This window comes from Leptodactylus fuscus, chromosome 1 (genome assembly GCF_031893055.1).
Source record: "Leptodactylus fuscus isolate aLepFus1 chromosome 1, aLepFus1.hap2, whole genome shotgun sequence".
Lineage (NCBI taxonomy): Eukaryota > Metazoa > Chordata > Amphibia > Anura > Leptodactylidae > Leptodactylus > Leptodactylus fuscus.
In genome coordinates this window covers 265,783,195-265,807,438 of record NC_134265.1, presented here as the reverse complement: position 1 = coordinate 265,807,438, position 24,244 = coordinate 265,783,195, and the positions used below count along the sequence as shown (strand labels likewise).

General features: G+C 38.9%; 1 protein-coding gene across 1 annotated transcript in view; it reads left to right on the top strand.

Annotated features, from left to right (window-relative positions):
* Window positions 1-16,854, top strand: part of NDNF (neuron derived neurotrophic factor) — a 30,819-nt gene extending 13,965 nt beyond the window's left edge. The window contains exons 2-4 of the mRNA XM_075287140.1: window positions 12,715-12,903; window positions 14,366-14,490; window positions 14,796-16,854. Of these exons, the coding sequence (XP_075143241.1) occupies window positions 12,716-12,903; window positions 14,366-14,490; window positions 14,796-16,195 (1,713 nt within the window). The 5' untranslated portion in view covers window position 12,715 and the 3' untranslated portion in view covers window positions 16,196-16,854. The remainder of the gene's footprint in view (window positions 1-12,714; window positions 12,904-14,365; window positions 14,491-14,795) is intronic.
* The last annotated feature ends 7,390 nt before the right edge of the window (window positions 16,855-24,244 follow it).

Sequence of the window (24,244 nt, the reverse complement as noted above, 5' to 3'; positions counted from 1 at the left end):
TTTCTGCTGGATGTTGGCATCCTCTGCTCATTTCCTTTGCCATTACAGGCAAAATGTAGGGTTTAAAGGGGTTGTCCGGGATAACTGGAAATCCTTACACTAATCTAAACCTCCTCCCACTTCCAACTTTCTAAATTAATTAATTAATCAATCCAAAATGTATATATACCCATATTTGTGCAGCAGTCATGTGACCGCCTCAGGGACATTTTCTGTTTATCCAGTCCATTTTCAGCTGATCCATTTTCCCCATTTCTGGAAATGGATTGTCACTACTACTCCCCCTCACCCACCCCATCATACTTACCTTCCAGGCTTCTTCCTGCAGGACAGCTCCTCCTGCAGGTGCGCCCTGTTTTCCAAGTGCTGCTCTGTGCACTGCTGCCAATAATCCACCTCTACTCTCAGGGCCGGCTCCAGGTTTTTATGGACCCTTGGGCGACAGAGCCTCAGTGGGCCCCCTTGTAAAGGAGGCGGGGGGAGTCGAGACACTGTGCGTCGCAGATGAAGCAAATGACGTCATGCAGGAGTGTGGCGTCACCAACGCCATACCTCCCAATTTTTAAAGAGAAGAAAGAGGAGTAAAATGTGTGGCGCGCTCTGCGCGCCGCGGCAAATTTGGCTCCACCCACTTTTGTTGATTCCACCCATTCTCATTCATTTATCATGTGCTCCCACACAGTACAATCCTCCTACAGTCACCCGTAAATTATATGCCCCCCTCCATCTCTCCCCCAGTTTCATATACACCCTTCCTTTGCTCCCAGTTTCATGTCCCCCCTCCATCTCTGTCCCCAGTTTCATCACATTCTCCCCCTTCATCTGCCCACAGTTTCATGTCCCCCGTCTCTGCCCCAGTGTCATGCTGTTCCACCCCCCCATCTGCCCCAGTGTCATGCTGTTCCACCCCCCATCTGCCCCAGTGTCATGCTGTTCCCCCCTCCCCTTCATTTGCCCCCCAGTTTCATTGGGCCCCCTCCATCTTTGTCCCCAGTTTCATGCCGTTCTCTCCCCACCACCTTCATGTTCTCCAGTGTCATGCCGTTCCCCCCTCCCCTTCATTTGCCCCCCAGTTTCATGGGTCCCCTTCATTATGTTCCACCTTTATATTTAATACAAAACAAACACTTACACTCACCTTCCATCACTCACCTTCCATCGATCCCCCGACGCTTCTCTCTCCAGTCACATACGCGATTAAAGCAGGAGCTGTGAGTTCAGCTCCTGCTTAGCTGCAGCCCGGCTTGCGTGTGTAGGCGTGATGACGTCATCGCGCCTACACACGCAAGCCGGGCCGGAGCTTTAAAGTAGGAGCTGAACTCACAGCTCCTGCTTTAATCGCGTATGTATTCCAGCTCATCGGCGGACGGACGCCGATGAGCTGAAATCGTGACAGGCAAGTGCCGGGGGGCCCCCAGAGGCTCTGTGGGCCCCGGCACTTGCCCGACTATGCCGTGCGCTGACGCCGGCCCTGTCTACTCTACTGCTCCCATGTATACACAGTAGAGGCGGATCATCACTGCAAACAACAAAACAGTACTTCAAGAAAAGCATGCGCCTGAGGAATCAGTAAAAAAGGAGGGACCATCCCACAGGAAGAAGCCTGGAAGGTAACTATATAATGGGGTCAGAGGCTGGGCTGAGTAGGTAGGGAAGGGCTATTAGTGGATGGGATAGCTAGAAAGACAGGGTGGGGGTGTATGGGAGAGAGGGAGAGAGAGAGAGAGAGAGAGAGAGAGAGAGAGAGAGGAGGGAGGGAATGAGGAAAGGGGGAAAGTAATGTTAGAGGGGTTAATGAGGAAGTTACATAGCAGGAAGCTGAACAATCTAAACAAATGCAAGAGATACCAGGAGCTCCCAGAGACATGAAGAAATCACTCAAAACATGGCTAAAGCTATATGGGCCTCTGATGTAACTCATTGTTAAAATAATTATCTCAGCCAATCCCCCATAGAATGGCACATTCGGCCATACTGTGCATGTGTCTTGAACAGGGAGAGGGGAGAAAGCCATTTCATACTCTTCTAGCAGAGGCTTATCATAACAAAACTGCTCAACACTTATCTTTACTGGTATCTGCCTTTGGGGGAGAGTCAGTAATGTACATCAAATAGTCAGTGGGCGTATTAAAAAAAAACAAAAAAAACTTTCTTTAATCCTACCATTATCACATTTGCAGTTTCTTCACCATGTTTTCCAGTAAAATTACACCATGATAGAAATCCGATAAACCTTATTATAGCCAATGAAGTCCATTATGCATGAGGGGTGTCCATGAAATGACAGGCCCAGAAACCTCTATTACTTCTGTCCTTCTCATCCTATAATGGAGAAGTTAAATGGAAATAATTGTATAAGCACAGATGTGAACCTAGCCCTATACAATACTGTATATGAAGTGCAAACTCTTTATAAGCAAACATGAAAGAACTAACACCATGTAATACAATATCATTTATAAAGCTATAAGTACCCCCTACTTACAGAGACAGAGCAGATAGTATAGTATCAGTGTCTTACCAGGGTCGTAACTACCGGGGTAGCAGCGGTAGTGGCTGCCACAGGGCCTGGGACATTTATTATCTCTCAGGGCTTCGGGCCTACTTTTGTGACGTCCCTGATGTCACATGACCGGGGCCTGCGTCCTGGGTCATGTAACGTCCCGGACGTCATTGAAGATGGCCGACACCAGGAGTACAGCTGAGCCATCGATAGGTCAGTAACAGTATTTTTTATGTTGGTATCCCATCTTGGCCTCTGATTATTATACTCTGGAGTCTGAAAAGAGTATAATAATTGTTCATGGGTGTTCTCAGTGGAGCATAATACTGTGTGCAGGGGCCAATATGGAACATAATACTGTGTGCAAGGGCCACTATGGTGCATAATAGAGTGCGCAGGTATTCAGGGGGGAGAGGGGCTCGGTCGGGGTTTTCAGCATCGGTGGGGGGGAAGCCCCATGTCAAAATTTCACCACGGGGTCCCGCCATCCTAGTTATGCCACTGCGTGTTACTATTATATAATGCACAGTATACTATTGCGCTTCATGCACATGACCAACAGAACAACAGAAGATAGCACTTGGTTATGTGTATGAAGCCATACAGTTTACATAAAGAAGGTCCACCATAATTTATGTTAACACATTACATCTTATCTTTAAGTCCTACATTAAAGAAATTCCCATTGACTTTCATATTCATTGCCTTTGTGACATGAAAGGGTGTTGCATCTTTCTATAGAGTTTTGTACAATCGGTCACTTGACAATCTTTTTTGAGAACAGCCTATTGTTCTCCAAGTAGGTGCAAACCAATAGCAAACAGAGCTAAGGTTATGTACAATGAAAGCTATGTGAGCCGACATTCCTCCAAAACCTTCACCACTTGTGTATGAGCCATTACTCAGGCTGAAATATTTAGAGAATTATCAGATTATGTTTACACCCAGATGTAGCAGAACTGAGCGTATCCAAACAAGAGATCTGAGTTTGTTATTTAATACAGTTTATTCACTTTTTGTGGTTTTCCATAGATCTTAAAACTTACCGCATCATTTTGGTTTACAGCGTTACACAAGGAGTACAGGCGCAGACTTTGTAATAGCTGTCTATTTATAGTATAGTTGCCATCCATCTATGTCTAGACACAGAGTGGGGAATTTATTGAGATTGGTGTTTCCTATGCCAGTCCCAATCCATCCCCCTTCTGGCTTAAAATGTACTAGACTCTGGCACAAAAAAGAGCTGATACTGTTTGTGGATTATTTGCAGCACAAGAAGGCACAGTCCAGTTATCACAATATTTTATACCAATTGCAGAAAGATGCAGTAACTCTATAATTCTGTATACTATACACATGTAGATATGTTTCACAGCATGACATTAATAGTGATTAGACTTAGGTCCAAGTATAGGATCAACCCTAGAGTGGATATGCAGTGTAGATTTTCATAGTGTTACAAGTCAGCTGATGCTGTGGTTGTATATGACATACTATATTCATCTGACTTCATTGTCTGGCTGACGAATGATAAACACTTTTGCCATTTGCTTGCAGCGGTGGCAGCAAAACAGCTTTTAAATTCGACTTGAAAAAGCTTCTCAGCATATAAATCTTGAGGATTAGAATGTAATGCTTCTGACAAAGTCTACTCTTAAGCACCACCCATCCTCTGCCTTGTGCCAGTGTGGATCCTTAAGATTCGGCTTGCTAACTTGCAATCATGGGTGCTCTGCTCCCTGTAATTAAGCGCAGGGTTTTATTTCTTCCAGATGCATTGTTTCAGCTTCAGCAGATGAATTGGAGGCCATAAATTACAATCACGTCTCTTTAACTTGATGACAGTGTTGTACTGTGGTGAATGTTTTATCCAGATCAAGTCAGGAAGGGTAATTTTGTTAAGTTTAATTTCATTAGATTTTATTATTGTAACAATGGCTTTGGCATACGTTAGGATGCCGTTCTTTTTTTGTGTGTGTGCGCACATGGCTGGCTATATAACATTGAATGCTGCGTCCCATAAACTCATGTAGCAGTACAGGGCTCCCATAAAAGAGATTATAGTACTTTGGGTTTCTTTTATTAGGTAAATTGATCCTTATATTAGACCTTGTTTCCCTATGACTAAAAATCTCCCCTGAATTTGAAAACACATATTGGAATGTAAAGGCTGGTGACATAAAAAGGAAGAAAATAAAGTAGGGATTATCATCATCATAAATAATAGTAGCTGTAGTACTTTCATATAGTCTACATATGTATAGTAGCGATGGGTTTCTATGGTTCAGTCTTGCTTTTAAGAAGGGTGTTAGTAGATACTGGTAAGGCTTTAGGAAATAACAAATATGGGACATCTTTTATCTCTGTTATGTGGCATTCCCCTATTCCTCTTTTAAGATACCAATTGGGGGCAGGGGCTTCCCTATACAATATTATACTATCCAGTGCTGACAGATTGCGAAGGGGCACACCCCTTTAATAAGGGCAATGATACCAACCACTTGTCAATATATCCCAATATTTTGGGAGGTATAACAGAGGAACAGCACAATACAATGTTCAAAGAATAGCTTTTCTGAACTAATAATAATAATAATATGGAATATACAAGTAAACTAAAACAGACATGTCAGACATGGTGACAAGTTAAGAACGATTTTCGACTGATGCTAAAAATAGGTATAAGTGACACTGCTGGTGCCAGGGATGGACTGACAATTTGGGTATTAGGATAGTAACTTGCCAGTTAGAATACTCTATAGATACAGAACCAGCAAGAAAATGTATTTATTAAGTGTATCTATTGATATATATATATATATATATATATATATATATATATATATATATATATATATATATATATATGTGGCTATATGGTTCATAAGGGACTTATGACCTTTGATTTTTGGGGTCACACTAGTATGCCCCTAGCTATCGTCCAATTTGGCAAGTTAACGGTACAAACTCTTTAGAGACATTAACTTAAGGAATGCTGGGTGATTTCAGCTCTGAAGTCTGAAGAAAAGTAATGAAATGTATTTGTAAAGTTTCTCAACATTTCACATAGAGAAATTATATATGTAAACTGCAGAACAATGTTAATGATGGACATAAAGTTATATTGTCAAACATCGAAATGATCACTACTGAAAATATTGTATAAAATACACATATATTTTGCCAATTTTATATTGTCTCTCCCATGTAATTGATGGTCATCAATGGTCTTCCATGGTCATTAATGGAGGCCAGAATAAGTATAATAAATATAAATATACAGAATCATAACATCCACAATGTTAGTCATAAATGTAGATATTTCATATGTTGTCGCCCTTCAAGGGGTATTCGCATCTCAGCCAGCGATGGATGAGATGGGAATATGGGGCCATAATAGCCAAATTCAACAGTTGCCATAACTGCCATTGAAAAACAGTACACAGAAAGCTACAATGATTACGTGAATCCTATTTACCTATATGGGATATATAGAAGCAGTGCCGAACTACTATGTTTCCACCTCGGGTGGAAAGAAACCAGGTATTTTCATCACAGCCATGAAAGACTGAGACGAGGATACCTCTTTAATGAACCCTCATAATGATAACGTGTCTATACATTATATGGAACATCTAGTGATGTCATTTGGTACCTTGCCACACTCCATTTGTCCTGACATGGTACTGCCTGAGAATCAAACACTCGCCATCAGATTCCCCTACACATTACAGTTCAGTGCTAGGGGTCCCAATAGCTGGATACCCTACGATCATTTAGCGAAACTTCTAGAAAAATGGATTTGCCTAAAGGTTCAATCCCATTTAGTATGTGGTCAACAAACTCAATGATTCAGATTACTCAAATACAGCATTTTGTTTGCCCTGCACATCTTACTATACAAAGGCAGAGTATCAGTATTCATTTTGTGTCTTGCAAATGAAACCCATTTAAAATCTTTCCCCCTTGTCTTTAATCAGGATTAAAAAAAACGAGAGGAAAATCCTAATGCACAATGACCAGACAGGCGCTGAATGTTTTTTCTTCATTCTATTAATTAGACCTCCGGTATAAAAGAGGATTATAGAATTCTGTCATATAGACTGTGTGATGGAAATATAAGGACACCTGACATATCTGAGGGCGCTGAAATCCGTGCAAAGAACATCACAGCCTGTAATGAAGTTTTAAAGCTCATATAGGAAATATGACGGGGGGAAAGCTTTAGCACAGTCACGCAGTTCTGCTTCACTACTTGAGATATGTCTTTGATTGTTTAAAGGAATATTAGTGGATTAACACCGCTATGCTTTATCAATCTCATGAAATATTCCCACAGTACAAGTGGCCTTCAAGGTTTTTACAGGTCAGACTTAAAGCAATGACATAAAACAACTTTTTATATTTGTATCTAATTCCATATATTTATATCTACAGAATGTTCCATATGTTATATAATCTGAACTATTATACAATACTATATGTGGTTCACAGATGTTGACATCTACTCTTCTGCACCAATGACAGTAATCTCATAGCCTTACTGAAACATGACACTTTGCTCTAGGCAGATGTAGATATAGTGCAGCCAAAAACATTAAGTATTGTCTGCATAGTTTTCTGTATATCACTCTATTCGGGTTTGGGCAAATTTCTAGTGTGATATAAGAGCATTGATATGTGATCTGTCAATGAGATGAGGCTGCAAATTCTCATTAAGTGTTTCAATGAGATATATCATGTATAAACACTGAGTGACAATCTGCAGCTTCATCCCCCTACTTCCTCTCCTCACTATCTTCTAGTAATTGTTTGGTACTAGACTGATTTTTATAGTAACATTTAGTGTAATATGCAATTTAAGAAATCTCATCCATCCTAAATTAAGTAAACCTGTAGGGAAAATTAACCTGTGGTATGGATTTTAATTCCACGGTGTAAATTGACACGGCTTTCACCTCTTTCATTGGCCAGGGAGAAAGCCACAGGATATAAATAGGGCATATAAATAGGGCAAATATTGATGCTCATTTATGGATCATTTTTTCATCTGAATTTCTATGCAGTGTGGACATACCCTTCGAGAGGTTTTGCAGACAGGATGATGATAATATCAAATACCATAAAGACACAATAGAGGGTCTCCTAGTCATATGACTACATAATGACTACTGCTTATAAAAACTGAAATAGGTAGACTTTGTTCATATCTAAATGTTATACTTTCAGACATTATCACCTATCTTTGAATGTGGCTCTTTTTTCACTACTATCAAATGTGTGCTGAGAAGATCATTCTTCTGAGAAGGACCAAAAGAATGGAAAAATGGTCTGTTTCATGACAAAAATAATGATATACACAAATGGATCCCAAAGGACCCATTAAGTACAAAGGGGTTTGTTGATGTTCATCACCAGATGAAATTGGCAAACAAAGAAGTTGGGCTTGCAGAACTTTATCACATAACTTCTGATGGATCTAAGCCAGATGGACACCTTTTTGAAACACTTGAGAAATGTGGTTCAAGGCAGTTTTTGGTGCATATTACACCAGGATTCTGGAGCTTTCTGCTTAGTAAATGCCCCACAATGATTTAATGAATGTCCATTAAAGGAGAGTTATAACTCCTTACAAGGTGCAGTTTGTTTTTTTCAATGCTAACACTTACCTGGTTTATCTCAGTAATAAGCATCAAGTTAAGAATTAAGCAGGAGTATACTGGAGCTTCTTTTCATCCACAGCTGTCATCTCAAGCCTCTTGAAGTGTCTACTCTTCATCCCAACAATCCGATGGCTGACAGATGTCAAAGTTATTATGCAGGAGCTTGCAAAAAAAGGTCCCCTAACTTTCCCGAGTGGGTAGTCTGTCTAGAAGCTTCAGTTTAATGTGCCTCAGGTGGTTTACACTATTTTTTTGTACATTTCTAACATAGCTGGTAAACACAACATTTATCATCCATGACAGACTGACCAAATTAAATGTGATTCATAAAGTTGTGAGGAGCAGCACAAGGATCTTCTTACTATTGGAAGGCAATACACATTTTAGAGCTAAAGGTCCCTTTCAATGGGTCAAGAGTAGGGTTGTGCGATCGGGATTGGAAAAGATCGGATTTCGATCGGCGATCGAGTAAATTTCACGATCGCGATCGGAATTCCGACCCGATCTTTTCCAGCGGGATCGAGATCGGAGGTTATCTCAAGATTGGCTCAACCCTAAAAGTGACTTTTCCCATAGAGAAGCATTGACTAGGGTTGAGGATCGGGTTCGGAAAAGATCGGATTCCGATCTGCGATCGAGCAAATTTCACGATCGCGATCAGGATCGAGATCAGCTGGAAAATGATCGGAAATCGGATTTTAAAATCGATCTTGAAATCTCAAGATCGGCTCAACACTAGTCAAGAGTTCTCTCTATATAAAATATTGACAGATACTTCTGATGGTAAATTACAATATATCTCTCCTGAGAGCCGAAATATTAGGCATTGAAATTTAATATACTTTACCTCATCCTTCTTTCCTTCAACAGATGAGTTTCATATGATGAGTAAGCATCTACCCATACATCTACAATATATGAATCAGTCTAAAATTTAAGGGTTTGGTCGAATTTGAATGTGTTGGGTAATCTCTACTGTGTACTGATTATAAAGAGGTGTCCTGCTTTATCTTTTGTCTTGGCTGGGGATGACCAGTTTTTGTGACATTAGATCCAGAGGCTGGAAGAGGATCTCTTAGCAATACAATTATCTATATTGCTAGGAGTCCCTGCCTCCCGGTGAGATCCTGTCACTGTACTATAATCAGTATGATACAGTATGTCCCTGGGAGATAAAAACTCCTAGGCGCATATATAACTTCAATGCTAGGACTCCCTTTCCCGACATGATGCTCATGGTGGGTAAATCTGGCTAACATGTAGACTGAGTTTTACAGGTGAAACTCGATTCTGTGATTGCACGGTAATGGTTTTACCAGCCCTCCACTTCTTGGTTTCAGTAAAAAGATAGTGAGCGAGCTTGGGTGATGTACAGTTTAGGCCAGCTGTGTACTTTGAAGACTAAGCTGCACAATGTTATCTCTGGATTTACATGTAGGGATGACAGAGGCACTTATCAAGGCACTGTTCTAGACTTTATCAGGGTTCTGCACCTAAATGCACTTTGAAGAGTTGACAGAAGACTCCATTATATGTCAACCACAGTGAAGAGAGGAGATAAGATGTGGCCAGGAATAGGGACAGGTGTCATCAACTTAACACTGCATCCACCTTTTAAGGGTGAACATGGAAACACCTGTAGTCAGTTTTTCAGATCTACCATTAAATGTTGATTTACTACCCCTAAAGGTTTGGGATACACAGTGTTTTTGGCAGGAAAACACTTTGAGTCTGATGGGTGCTGGTGCTTTTTGTGCCAGTCTTAATCCATTTGCGTAACGGTGCAAGAGTCACAAAAGTTGAAGCTCCGACCTCTTAATAATTTTGGCAAACCACAGGATTGTCACATGTCCAAAATTAAATCTCTGCCAGTCAGGGGCTGGCATAGATTTCTGGTGTGACACACTCTTGGGATAAGTTTTAGCAAATCTGATGGGTCTGCCTAGAATCTTGCCCTATTCCACCCACTTTTTTGAAAAGTGATGAGGAAGTCAAAATTTTTGAGCAAAATCAAATGCGCCTCAACAAAATTTTCAACTTGTTATGCCTTGCATTGGCCCCATGATGTGGCCAGTGATCGTAGGTTAGCATTGCCTTCATCACAGCTAATGCCACAGAACGTTGGTCACTTTAATTTTCATTGCCTATGATAAAGGTTACAGCACAATCTTTGCTCTTGTGATGCCTCATTGTCAAAGTGGCCATGTAGTCTTAGACTTAAACTGTCAAAGATCTCTTCTGTGAACACCACTTTTCTGAATGGCTGCGAGATATAAGCTTCAAAGGTAATTTTAAAGTATAAATACCATTTTGAGGAGGTAATATATTTAAAAAAAATGGGAATTACAAATCTCATAAAAATGACATAGATAAAAAGCAGAGTGAAAATGATGCAGAGATTGTTTCTTCATCATATTGAGGTTTGAGTCTTTTAAGTGGATTATTCAGCCAAAGAATTTAAGGAGTGAGGCTTTGGTCTGAGTAATCCTATAATTAAAGTTGTGCCTATTAAATAAGGGGGATTTATACAGTAAAAATCTACTTCTTTTTTTTTTCTGTATGGGATATTAGCACTGTCCATTTTAGGGACAGCAAACCTTTATTTTGAATGTCATGACATGGTGTTGTTTGGGTAATTCACGCTAGGTTCACACTAGCGTTAGAGTCTCAGTATGAGATTCCGTCTCCCATTCCACTTAAAATCAGAGGAGAGAAAAACCCTACAAAGAGGACTTTTCTCTCTGCATTTCCGGCAGAAATCGGGCGGTAACTTGGAAGACCCCATCAAAGTCTATAGGGTCCGAAGTTTTCCACTTATAACTGCTTTTTAAGTGGTTAGGGTTTCCGTTTTTCAGGTTCCCCAAGGATTGAAACTAGAATGCTAAGTTCAACCATGTACTTTGGGGTCTGAACTTATTTTACCCTGGGGTTTGAACTTCCGGTTCATACCAAACAAGTTGGACAAAAATGAAGCGGACGGGTGAACCTCATGAATATTTGCAGAAATCAATCTTGTGAAGTTTGCCCATGTCTGGTAATTAAGTTGCAATGAAATGTTATGATCATTTTGACCTGCAGTCATTATGCAACAATGCAACGCCATGTATACTGAATAAACTGTATATTGTGCGTATTTTTAGTCATCATTTACCCTGGAGGCCAAAATAGCATTTATATAACCAAATCTCAGAGTCAAGAAAGGGATTTCCCCCTGGTTGATTTTCTGCAAAATGGAGAATCCACATAAAAGGATCACACATACGGATAATGCCATCATGATTTGACATTCCTACATCTGACGCTGTGTTCACGTCAGACCGCATGTCAGACGGGGTCCAGCCGTGAGTGCAGGTGAGCGTTTTATGCTCTCCGCCGCGAAACCGCTTTTTTAAAATCGGACAAAGAGTACTGCATGTCCGACTCTGTGTCCGGTTTAAAAAAAAAACTGTTTCGCCGCAGAGAGCATAAAATGCTCACTGCCGCTCACGGCCGGCCATCTTTCAAACCCATTCAAACGAATGGGTTTGAAAGAGTCCTGCAGCTTTCCGTCACTTACACTGTTTTGTGCAGGAAACAGAAACCTGTATGAACGGAGACCGGGCAAAGATGTGAACGAGCCCTTAGCAGTATTTGCTTCCTTACCTACTGTACATACGCCAAGTTGGTTTATAAACATGCATATACATATATATCTTGGTCCAAATATACACACACATTAAACCAAATATTCTTCTTTAAATCGATTCTTCTTCTTCAATGATATTTAGTAGAAAAAGTGACCCTGTTCGATATATCCATGTTATTACATTGTGAGACTTTATATAGCTCAAGGGTACAAGGAAGCTGCTGGTACTCAGCTTCAGTCAAGTGATTCTTGAGTTACATCCAGGTTGTGCATGGCCTGCTTCCTTCTTTATTATACTTGTCAGTGCTTGAAGTGTCTACACTATGGAGTTGAGTGCTACTGGTGACAGAGTATTGTGTTGTTTGTATCATCAGTGGCATTTCATGCATCCCATGTGAGGACAAGATAACAATACGGCTACCACTGAGTTCATGCAATGGGAATCATTTACTAATAAAAATGGACCACAATTCGGGTGTAATTTTCACCAAAAATGTCTTGCACCACATTTACTATGTGTTTTAGGCTAAGGCCTCACGTAGCAAAACACAGCTAAAAAAAAGGCTGTCAAAAACACTGCACTTCCACAATGTAGGACCTCAGCCTTTTACAAATTGTGCGACCAGAGGGTAGAGACTAGCAGAAAAGGGGCAAGGTCTAGAAGACAATAGGATGGACCAAAAAAAGTGCCAAAATTTTGGCACATATTTTCATGAAAATTAAGCCAATAAATAAGTGAAGTTAAATTACAGTTATGAGATGTGCCAGATAAACTTGCCACAGATTAAGATTGTCTTGTCTGTCTAACTTTTAGGCTAAGGCCCCACATTGCAGAATTTTTTTTTTTTTTGTTTGACTAGATTTTGTACGGAATGTTATACAAAAATATGAAAGATCCTGATGTTATTCTATTGTTTCCTCAGGATGTTGCTGTCTCACTGGTACATCACATTAGTCCTATTGCCGGTTTGTTTGAAAGGGCAAAAATTGCCAACAAGAGATGAAGAATTGTTTCAGATGCAGATCAAAGATAAAGCCCTGTTCCATGATTCATCTGTAATTCCAGATGGAGCTGAGATCAGCGGTTATCTATTTAGAGATAACCCTAAAAGGTAATGTATTTTATGAAATGAATAACAAAACCTTAAAGACCAGTTCACTAATAAATCTATCAATATAGCTATGAACTGACCACCTATGTCATATCTATCTATCTATCTATCTATCTATCTATCTATCTATCTCATGTTTCATTATCTATTAATTTGTCTTGTGTCTGTCTATCTATCTATCTATCTATCTATCTATCCATCCATCCATCCATCCATCCAAAGAAATTAACTGTTGCTCCACACATGAATAGTGAAACGTGAGGTTTTATTGTCTCAACATTGCTTGTTTGCGTCAACAAAACCTCACTTTTTAAACATTCATCTGTGGAGTGCTTGTCTTTGTTTGGACATCTATCTATCTTTCTACAAAATCTAAGATCAGTGAGCACATTGGAAGATAAGAGCAAAAAATTGGTCTACTTTATTTACTCATTTAGTATCTTTTCAGACCTCCCATAGAGCTTTTCTACTTCTATTTTTGATTTTCAGTATCTATCTTTCTATCTATCTATCTATCTATCTATCTATCTATCTATCTATCTATCTGCATATCTATCTATCTATCTATCTATCTATCTATCTATCCATCCATTTATTATCTATCTATCTATCTATCTATCTATCCATCCATTTATTATCTATCTATCTATCTATCTATCTATCTATCTATCTATCTATCTATCTATCTCTCTCTCTCTCTCTCTCTCTCTATCTCCTATCTATCTATCTATCTATCTATCTATTTATCTATCTATCCATTTATTATCTATCTATCTATCTATCTATCTATCCATCCATTTATTTTCTATCTATCTAATCTATCTATCTATCTATCTGCATATCTATCTATCTATCTATCTATCTATCCATCCATTTATTATCTATCTATCTATCTATCTATCTATCCATCCATTTATTATCTATCTATCTATCTATCTATCTATCTATCTATCTCTCTATCTCCTATCTATCTATCTATCTATCTATCTATCTATCTCTCTCTCTATCTCCTATCTATCTATCTATCTATTTATCTATCTATCCATTTATTATCTATCTATCTATCTATCTATCTATCTATCTATCTATCTATCTAATCGTTCCCTATGTAATCTTTTGTTTAGTTTGTCAATACCACCAGAATACCATTGTGTTAATTCATGACAGACTGCTATTGTTTTCCCAGCTGCAGGAAAACTAGCATAAACATTGAAGTTTGACAAGGAAGTAGGGGTCCCACTGGAAAGCCACCCAAGTATTAAAAGTCCCTTGTTTTGACAAGTGGTTGGGCAACCCATGGATACAACTAAAAAGCCCCTTTAAGACATCTGATTGTGATTGCTATAGGACACTAATATTTGTATATAGTATATTCTGGAAAAACATTGAGCAAACAGAGGAATTGTCTTTTACGTAGATTTTTCCAGTAATGTCAAAATGAAATGACCTATTTTTATTGCAGGTATTTTTTTGTGGTAGAAGAAGATAACACCCCTCTGTCAGTCATTGTCACTCCATGTGACGCACCTCTAGAGTGGAAGCTTACTCTACAGGAACTACCTGAGGAAGCTAGCGGGGAAGGATCAGGTAATAATATACACCATTTATTCTGTTTTTTTAAGTAACTTTTTGGTTTCTCAGAGCTACTATCAGCATAAAATGTGATTTCTAAATCCTTTTGTAGACAAGAACCCATTAGTTTTGCATGTACTTTCAGCTTTTTTTCCCTGTGAGCACAGTTTGATTTTTTTGCATTGCTGATTCATGTCTCCAAGCAGATGTTGAGTTCAGAAGTGATGACAATTACGCAAGGTCAGGTATTCAAATTGCAGACTTGCATTTCTCTGTAATAACACGTACCCTGATCTATTTTCCTATGTCTGACTTTGCAGGTGAGCCTGAACCTCTGGAGCAGCAAAAGCAGCAGATTATGAATGAAGAAGGCACCGAGCTGTTCTCTTATAAAGGCAATGACGTGGAATACTTTGTATCTACAAATTCACCATCTGGTTTGTATCAACTGGAATTAATTTCAACAGAAAAGGACACTCATTTTAAAGTTTATGCCACAACTACGCCAGAATCTGATCAGCCATACCCAGAACTACCCTATGATCCAAGAGTCGATGTAACATCACTTGGAAGGACCACTGTCACCCTGGCATGGAAACCAACACCTACATCATCCGTATTAAAGCAGCCTATCCAGTACTGTGTTGTAATAAACAAGGAACACAACTTCAAAAGTCTTTGTGCCGTTGAAGCTAAAATCAATGCAGATGATGCTTTTATGATGGCCCCTAAACCCGGATTAGACTTTAGTCCCTTTGACTTTGCCCATTTTGGGTTTTCATCAGAAAACGACGCTAGCAGGGATCGAAATTTCATATCAAAGACTTTATCTACAAAGATGGTCCGCCAGATGACTGCAAAATCAAAGGATGATCTCCAAAAGGTCTGCATTGGAAACAAAAATATATTTACAGTCTCTGATCTTAAACCTGACACCCAGTACTACTTTGATGTGTTTGCAGTTAACTCTGCTACAAATATGAGCACTGCTTACGTTGGTACATTTGCCCGAACCAAGGAAGAGGCCAAGCAAAAAACAGTGGAACTAAAGGACGGCAAAGTTACTGATGTGTTCATCAAGAGGAAGGGTGCTAAGTTCCTAAGATTTGCTCCAGTTTCATCTCACCAAAAAGTCACCTTTTCAGTTCACTCATGTTTAGATGCTATCCAAATTCAGGTCAGAAGGGATGGGAAACTGCTGTTATCACAGAGTGTGGAAGGGGTACGCCAGTTTCAACTAAGAGGAAAACCTAAAGCGAAATATCTGATCAGACTTAAAGGTAGCAAAAAAGGAGCTTCTATGCTAAAGATCTTGGCAACGTCAAAGTTCAACAAACAACCCTTTCCTTCTCTGCCTGAAGATACAAGAATCAAAGCTTTTGACAAATTACGTACATGTTCCTCAGTCACTGTAGCGTGGTTGGGAACACAGGAAAGAAATAAGTATTGTGTATATAAAAAAGAGGTGGATGATGAATACAGCGAAGAGCAAAAGAAAAGAGAACAAAACCAGTGTTTGGGTCCTGACACCAGAAAGAAGTCAGAGAAAGTCCTTTGCAAATACTTCTACAGTCAGAACCTACATAAAGCAGTCACCACAGAGACAATAAAAGGCCTCGAGGCTGGGAAGTCTTACATGTTGGATGTCTATGTCATGGGTCATGGAGGCCATTCAGTCAAATATCAAAGCAAAGTCGTAAAAACAAGAAAGTTCTGTTAGAATCCATGTGAACTTGTATGGGAAAAGTATCCTATGATGGCCATACTGACTGACTACTTGTGTAGTAGAGAGCTTGTGACCTGTCAAGTACACAATACTTAAAGTGGTGTAGAATGGTATCAACTTGTATACTCCTGTTTACATATTGAAGTGGTTGCTTGTAAGTGGTTATCCTGCTGCTTCTCTGGAATTTTTGGAGAGACAACTATCATGTCTAAGGCACAATATCAGACTCTCGGTAGATGAAGTAATAATAGTAGATAACGGAGAATAAAAGAAGAGACGATTTCAGTTGCATCACACAGTGCATGAACTGCTTCTAAATTATTTTACTAAATACACGGCCAAGGCGAGTCCTCTGGCTTTATTCATACTCGCATAAATCCAATCTAGAGATGATAGACTATCTGTAAATTATTTTATAAAGTCTTGTCTGAAATGTTTATGTTTTATGACTGTAAACTGCAAAAATCATTCCCTGATAACTACAGATTGATCCTAAGTATTAACTGGAGCTTTCCTTTTCTTGTTAAATCCTTGACTATTGTACATTCCTACTAGACAGGTTTATTTTTTAAATATGTATTGTATGTATAAAGTTGTCAAACATATATTCATGTACATAAAAAAAATAATTAAAAGTACAAGATTATATATTTCTTTTGTTTACCCAGTATCGGACGTACTAAATCAAGATTGAACTTTGTATGTCAACTTTCTGTTCACGTTTTATTGTCGTATGCCAGTTTGTGTGCAAAATATATAAATATATGATATAGTTATATTAAACAGATATATACAGTAAAAGAGTAAAAGAAATCACATAGCAGGAAGAAAATAGACTATGGATCAAACAAAGTACAAGGCAGACATTTGTATTGTGGTTGGCTAAAAGAAAGGGCCACCCAGTATAAAGAGTAGCATACAAAGAGATAAAACACATGGTAGCTGACAGCACTTTGTAGTCTAATCCACAAAACTAAGCAGTTCAACCTTTTCAAGGTGGTGTTATGATGACAAGATGTTATTAATGAGAGGCATTGTATTTCTTTCAATAGGCTGTATAGAAACTGGCTGAATGTTGGTGTTACATTGTATCACTCAACAGTAGTATTTAGTAATACACTATATAAACAGAACACATGATGCAGCATTGAGAACCCACATCACATAATTGCACCAGATAATAGGAAGCAGATGAGTGATAGGTAATATAGAAATGGCTTTAACATTGAATAAACCACAAGCATATATAGATCTTCCTTTACAGGTGGCAAAGATCCAGTTTACTGCCCAATCTGTATACACTGACCAAGGCAGTGTGACATGTTGGCTCTTGCCAGCCTTCCCTCCCAGCTATGCCCCCAGTAACAACATTACATACGCAACTGAAAATAGAAAGATGACCATAGGTGTGAAAATGAAAAGTGAACTAATGATGGGTTCACATCAGCGCTAGTACTACGTTTGGGGATACTGTTCCCTTCACCACATGAAAAGTGAGGAGACAATAGCGCTGCAAGTAACGCTTTTGTCTATGTATTTTCGCTTTGTTTGGGCGGAAACCGAGCGGAAACCACACGGACCCCATTATACTCTAAGGGGTCTGCAGGTTTCCACTGGTAACCGCTTTTTTAATCGAATTAGATTTCCATTCGGACGTCCCCAAGCGGGGGAAACCCGAGTGCAGATGTGAACCTAGCCTAAGAAGGCTAAGTCCCAATAAAGATATTTATACAAGATAATTGATACAATCTGTGCTATCTATATCTCCAACCAATCTGAAATATTGGTGACTCCAATAGTCATTATATTGTAGGTGGGATTTTTTGACAAATGTGTAAGGTCTTCAGATAGCTTCACGTTATGTGCTAGTCAGTTTATGATCACGTGCGTTTTGCAATCTTGGATTCTTTCTTTGCATTCGTTTCTTTTTTATGGTTGTCTTTTTTCTTTTTGTATTTGCTACTTGTGTAAAAATGTGTGATTACAAGATTCTCATATTTCAAAGATGTAAAATAAATGATACATTTATTTATAGTGTTTAATATTTTATTCATATGCCATTTAATAGTAAGCTTAGAAGTCCTTGAACCCATTGCAAAAGGTACAATTGTTCCTGCATCTAACCACCAATGACTTTACATGAAATGCTGGAGACAATCTATATACATGATATAATATGTTTATGTGCTTAGTAAGCTTGTGTAGTCGTTGAACCACCATTTATAATCCTGCTTCTTTCCTAGGTCAGTCTGGGGCAAGATGAGACTCTTGCCTCTTAATAATTCAGACGCTTCTCAAGAATTAAGACACACCAGAATTAAAACTGACAGTCAGAGGCGGGCATAGATATTTAGTATAATTCACACCAGTTTTCCGGCATAAATCTAATTGGCCATGTTATCCCAAGCCCACTCTACTGCCTGCCTAACACTTTCATAAAAAACAAGAAAAATGTAGAAACAAGAAAGTGACACATATTTGGTAAAAATCACATGCAAATCAGTGGTCTACATTGTAGACCACTGACCATCCACATTTACACACAGCAGATCTTACGATCAGAACTTTTCACATACCCGATGATCAGCGTGACTATGATTTCAAACAGCTTTAGTCATATATGAGCATATACATGCTGAAAATATTGCAAAGAGCTGACATAATTTGTTGAATGATATGCAATATCAAAGTGTGCAAAGGCGCCTTCATCTACTGTATGAGCATGTTGCTTTCGCTGAGCTGCTAACTTGTATAGCTATTCTTTAGAACTACTGCAGTTATGACCATTGGTAGCAGTGATGTTGTTATAGTAAAAGTGGCTGCCATGACTCGACTCCAAGACAGCAATAGACTCCACATTCAGTGTATTGAATATTTCTAGAAAAAAGGGTTCCATGTTATTAATTCCAGTTTTTAATGTCACAAAACCAATGGACGTGCCAAAAGCAACCCCTTATGAAAAAGCAGAGAGGAAATGAATCTCAGTTAGCTCTGGTGTCTTGTAGTGTTCTGAGTTGAAGTCTGGTCTAGGACAACATCTACATAGATTTTGTATGTTTTCCTTTGCTTGTGTGGTTAATCCAGTTGATACAGATTTTGAGCCCTAGTGTGGACAAGGACTGATGTGAGTGATGACGGGAAAATGAAGGGTAAAATGGTGACACTTGGCACAGACATTGGTTAGATTCTTTAACACACAAATCTGATCATATATATATATATATATATATATATATATATATATATATATATATATATAAAACGTGACTGCTTTCTCATATTCACTCATCACTGATGCTAATGTGAAAATGTGGGCTATCATTTGTTTGTTTTTTTCACAAAAACATATGTAGTTTATGGTACAAATTGTTGATTTTGTCCTGCAGTAGTATGCAAATGTTTTAGGCAGGCGTGGAAAAAATAGAGAAATAGAAGTGGGCAGCACGGTGCCTCAGTGGTTAGCACTGCAGCGCTGGAGTCCTAGGTTCAAATCCTGCCAAGGGCAACATCTGCAAGGAGTACTCCTGTTTCCTCCCACACACCAAAGACATACTGATAGGGAATGTAGATTGTGAGCCCGATATGGGACAGTGCCTGACGATATCTGTAAAGTGCTGCAGAATGTGATGGTGCTATATAAGTAAGCATAATAAATAAAGTGTTAATAGTTTATTTTATTCAATTAACTAAAACACAAAGTGAATGAACAAAAGAGAATTAAATCAAATTAATATTTGGTGTGACCACTCTTTGCTATAGTATGTAGGGGTATCATAGTATAAATACAGTACCTACAGATTTACACTTGACAGCAGGTTTATAATTGTCGCCTATAACTAGATGCGTTATTGATCATGTTACCTATATTATTATTATATTATTATTTTTTGGTACAAAGGTAAAATGCATTTGGGTTTGAGACAACTATCAAATGAGAGTTTGGAAGGGAAGAACAGCTATGTATTGGCATGTTTTGTTTGCAGCATTTGTCATATGTTTTTGGGTATTTTATACCTTGAGCAAATTATTTCAATTACAATGCTGTTGCCTTCTCTCCAAGTAATACTCTAAAAATCCTCAGAAAAAATTGACATTTTCCTTTTACATTGATAATTCTAATAACATGATATAAGTAATCGGTACCTGTCATGTCAATTGCTTTAAAGTTCACCACATTTATTCCCTGCCTCCTATTCTCCACCATGCAAACAGTATAAATCATGTTTCTGTCGGTGCTACAATCCTGAAACAATACCCCTATACTGGCTCATTTACACTCCGTAGAAGATTTTAGAATGTACATCTGTGAGCTTCTTGCTTTGAACTTTGTGTGGGTGGGAATAAAACAAAAAAAAAATGCCAGCAGGAATTGGAAAGAGGGGAAAAGAAAGGTCAAACGTTATCATCATACGCCATAATGAAAGGCCGATAAAAGGAGAGGGCATGTTCCTTGTTACTGGACAAATCTAATTCTGTGCAGCATCCTTTGTATGACATTTATTAAAATCTTGGTGCTATGTCGTGTTATCTGTGTCATGAGGCTACAAGGAAACAGAGTCCTGCGAGCTTATACTCCGCAAGCCAACAACTTTGTTTAGAAACTGATTGCAGAGGAATGAGGAACACGGTTTATCTGCAGTATGGATACCTCATGGAGACTGTCAGCAAGGTTGGGAGGCCATTTCTGGGTTAAACTGATTACGAATTGATTAAACAATTAGCTCTAGACCAAAAGACGACAACCCGAAAATGAACAGTTCTGGGAATCTAAGAAGCATGTGGATACTATACCAACATGGATGCATACTAACAATTTATTTTCTATACTCTATTATTCCCTTTTTCTGTTCGTGTCTAGATACATTTATTAGCGATGACACTTCCCCTGATATTAAGGAGCACAGACCTGTTACGTCTCCTTCATATTACTATTTATACGCATATAATGGGATCTATCTTGTAGCCAACATATTGGAGCTTAACATCTGCTATTGCTTATGTAATGGTATTTTCAATGCAATGATATAAGACTTTTTTTAGGAGTTTTTATTTTTGCATTTTCATGTTAATCGTTTATGCCCAGTTATAGTTATGCCCAGTTCATTTTTCCGGGTTCATGACCAGAAACATTTTCAGGGTTTTTGTGTACATGTGGTTCTGACAGCTATAAAATAAAATTATTGAAATCATTTTCGTGTCTTTTTTTGTGATACATAAGGCTTTATTTTTGCTTCATGTTTTGCATTATTTTCATTTTCTTAATTTCCAGAAATACATAAACCAAACATCAAGGAAAATGTCTATTTTTCACAAATTTCATGTGAATTTGTTTTTGTAAGGTAGCACAGTGGACTACTAACAAATGTTTAAGGTGGCTAAAAAAGGCTGCGGCAATAAACGCTGTTTTAGGCTAAGGCCCCATGGGACATCCCACAGTAATAAAGCCCTCAGTGGAAAAACCTCAGTGGCAGCGCATTGCGGTTCTTCCCACAGCGCTTTAAACAGAAAGATTGCAGAGTTTTATTTTGCGGACTTTCTGTTACAATCATACCTATGGGGAAACCATCGGCATTTCCGTATGTATAATTGACATGCTGCAATGTTCCGTGGAGTGTCACAGTACCAGTGCAAGGAGAATGAGATTCTGGCCAATCTGCAGTGGAAAAGCTGCGTTTTCAAAAATGTTCACAGCTTTGAAAGTCGCACCATGACAATTATACCTGTAGAAATGCTGGCGTTTTCTATATAGGTATAATAAGAGCAGAAACTCAACAGAGAAAAACTCTGTGAAAAAGCAATGAAAAGTAATGTGGGAAAAAATGCAATGAATTTCCACTGTGTTTTTTATTGCTGTATTTCACTATGTGAGGTCTAAGACCTCATTCACATCTGCGTTCGGTATTCCGTTCAGGGAGTCCACATGGGGACCCCCCGAATGGAGTACCAAAAGCACTGGCAAGCGGTGTGCAGTGAAAGCACATGGACCCCATAGACTATAATGGGGTCCGTGTGCTTTCCACACGGTTTCCACACGAGTCATGCAGACAGGACAGTAGATCATGAACTACTTTTACGTTCAGAGACCGTGTTGAAAGCAGACGGACCCCGTTATAGTCTTTGGGGTCTGTGTGCTTTCACTGCATACTGCTTACCAATGCATTCGGTAGTCCATTTGAGGGGGTCCCCATGCGGACTCACCCCAACGGATTACCGACTCAGATGTGAGTGAGGCCTTAGTCTAAGGCTAAGTCCCCACATTGTGTTTTTTTCTGCAGCGTTTTTTATTACAAGTTAATTAATTTTCCACAGCATTTTTTTCCTGTAATGTGTTGATAGGATAAGTCAGAATCTCATCCACTTTGCAGATAATGCAAAACTCAACATTTTCGCAATGTGGGGCCGCAGCCTAAAATAGTTTTCCCTCTCCATTATGGTCATTTTTTATGTAGGTGACATAAAATTGTGTCACAGGGGGCAGGGTTAGAACCTATGATGTAGGCATGGTAGTGATATTTTTTTTAATTTTTACCTTTTTTTATAATAATTTTTTTCTTACTAAAACTCTCGGGGTCTTTTTAGCTGATACATTAGTTCAATTACAGGAGGAACGCAGCCTTCTGAACTACACTAAAGAGTTAATCTGGGTTCCTTAGGACTCAGCAGCTCCTGCAGTTCCTAGCGGATCACATGACTGCTGGGCCGGAAAGGGAAAGAAAAGCCATGCCATGGCTGCTGACATATGTGTATACACAGCTGTATAGGGATGGTAATACACCATTCCTGCCTTCTATCTGAGATGTCTGGCTGTTAATAACAGCTAGCTACCTGTTTCTGCATTGCACGATCTCGTCCAGCTGCTCAACTCTGCAAGAATGTGTATATATGCATCTTTGTGTTGTTAGAGAAAGGACCTCTCGGATGTGTAAGGTCAATGGACAGTCTCAAATTAGTTGACAATGGAACAGCAAAAACAAATCACACATATAATAATCAATATTACTGAAGGATAAAGAAACAATATTTCATAGCATAACAACATTGACATTGAACTATTGGTCTGAAAACATTGTTTAGGTGCCCATTGATATCCATATATAATTTATGTCTCTGTATCAGCAGTGGGGTCTTCCTGGGTCTCCTGCCATTGTATTTCACTTCATTCAAAGGTCTACAGATAGTTCACGCTGACATCAATGCTCCCTGAGCCTGCAGGAGAGCTTGAGCTTCTTTGGATCTTGATTGGGGCTGCTAATCCACCATCAAGACTATTCTGCGTTGCAACCTTTTATCAATTTTTGTCTCCTGTCCACGTCCAGGGAGATTAGCTACAGTGCAATGGATTGTAAACTTCTAGATTATTATGCACACTGTGGACAAAGAACATCAAGATCTCAGGAGATGGACTTGTAACCTTGAGATTGTTTACATTTTTCCATAATTTTGGTTGTCAAGTCCTCAGACAGTTCCCTTCTCCTCTTTCCATTCTCCATGATTAGAGTAGCACACTCACAGTTTGGGTGTTGAGATCATGACCTCCCAGCAGTCCACTTGGCTCTTTCAATCAATAACTAGTGTCTTTCCTCTGGTTTTGCTACTCAATTTGCAATTTTCATGAACAACTTGTCCTAGGACCATTGGCCTACTGAGTTATTGCATCTTTTATGCAACCTAAAAAATATTTCATTTTTTTTGGCAGCAGAGAGCAATGTGCTTCTGATATAGCATAAACAAATAGCAACAATCTATTGCATGTAAAGGCATCAAACTAGTGTACATTTGTTCCAGATCATTACCGAGTAGGGGTCAACCTACATCTCGGTGGCCTTTAATTCACCACTAGCTATATACTGAATATAAATTCAGCCTTTAAATATACTAGATGAAAAAATATGTTACAGCATTTTCATCCTGGTTTCGATCAGTGTCAGGCCTAATAATTTGGAGTCTAATAATCCACTATTTAGCCAGCTGCACACATTTTTCATGTATTTGAGGCATGTCTCATTTTTACCAGTCTGAAGCACAGATGTGTCTCTAGTGTAA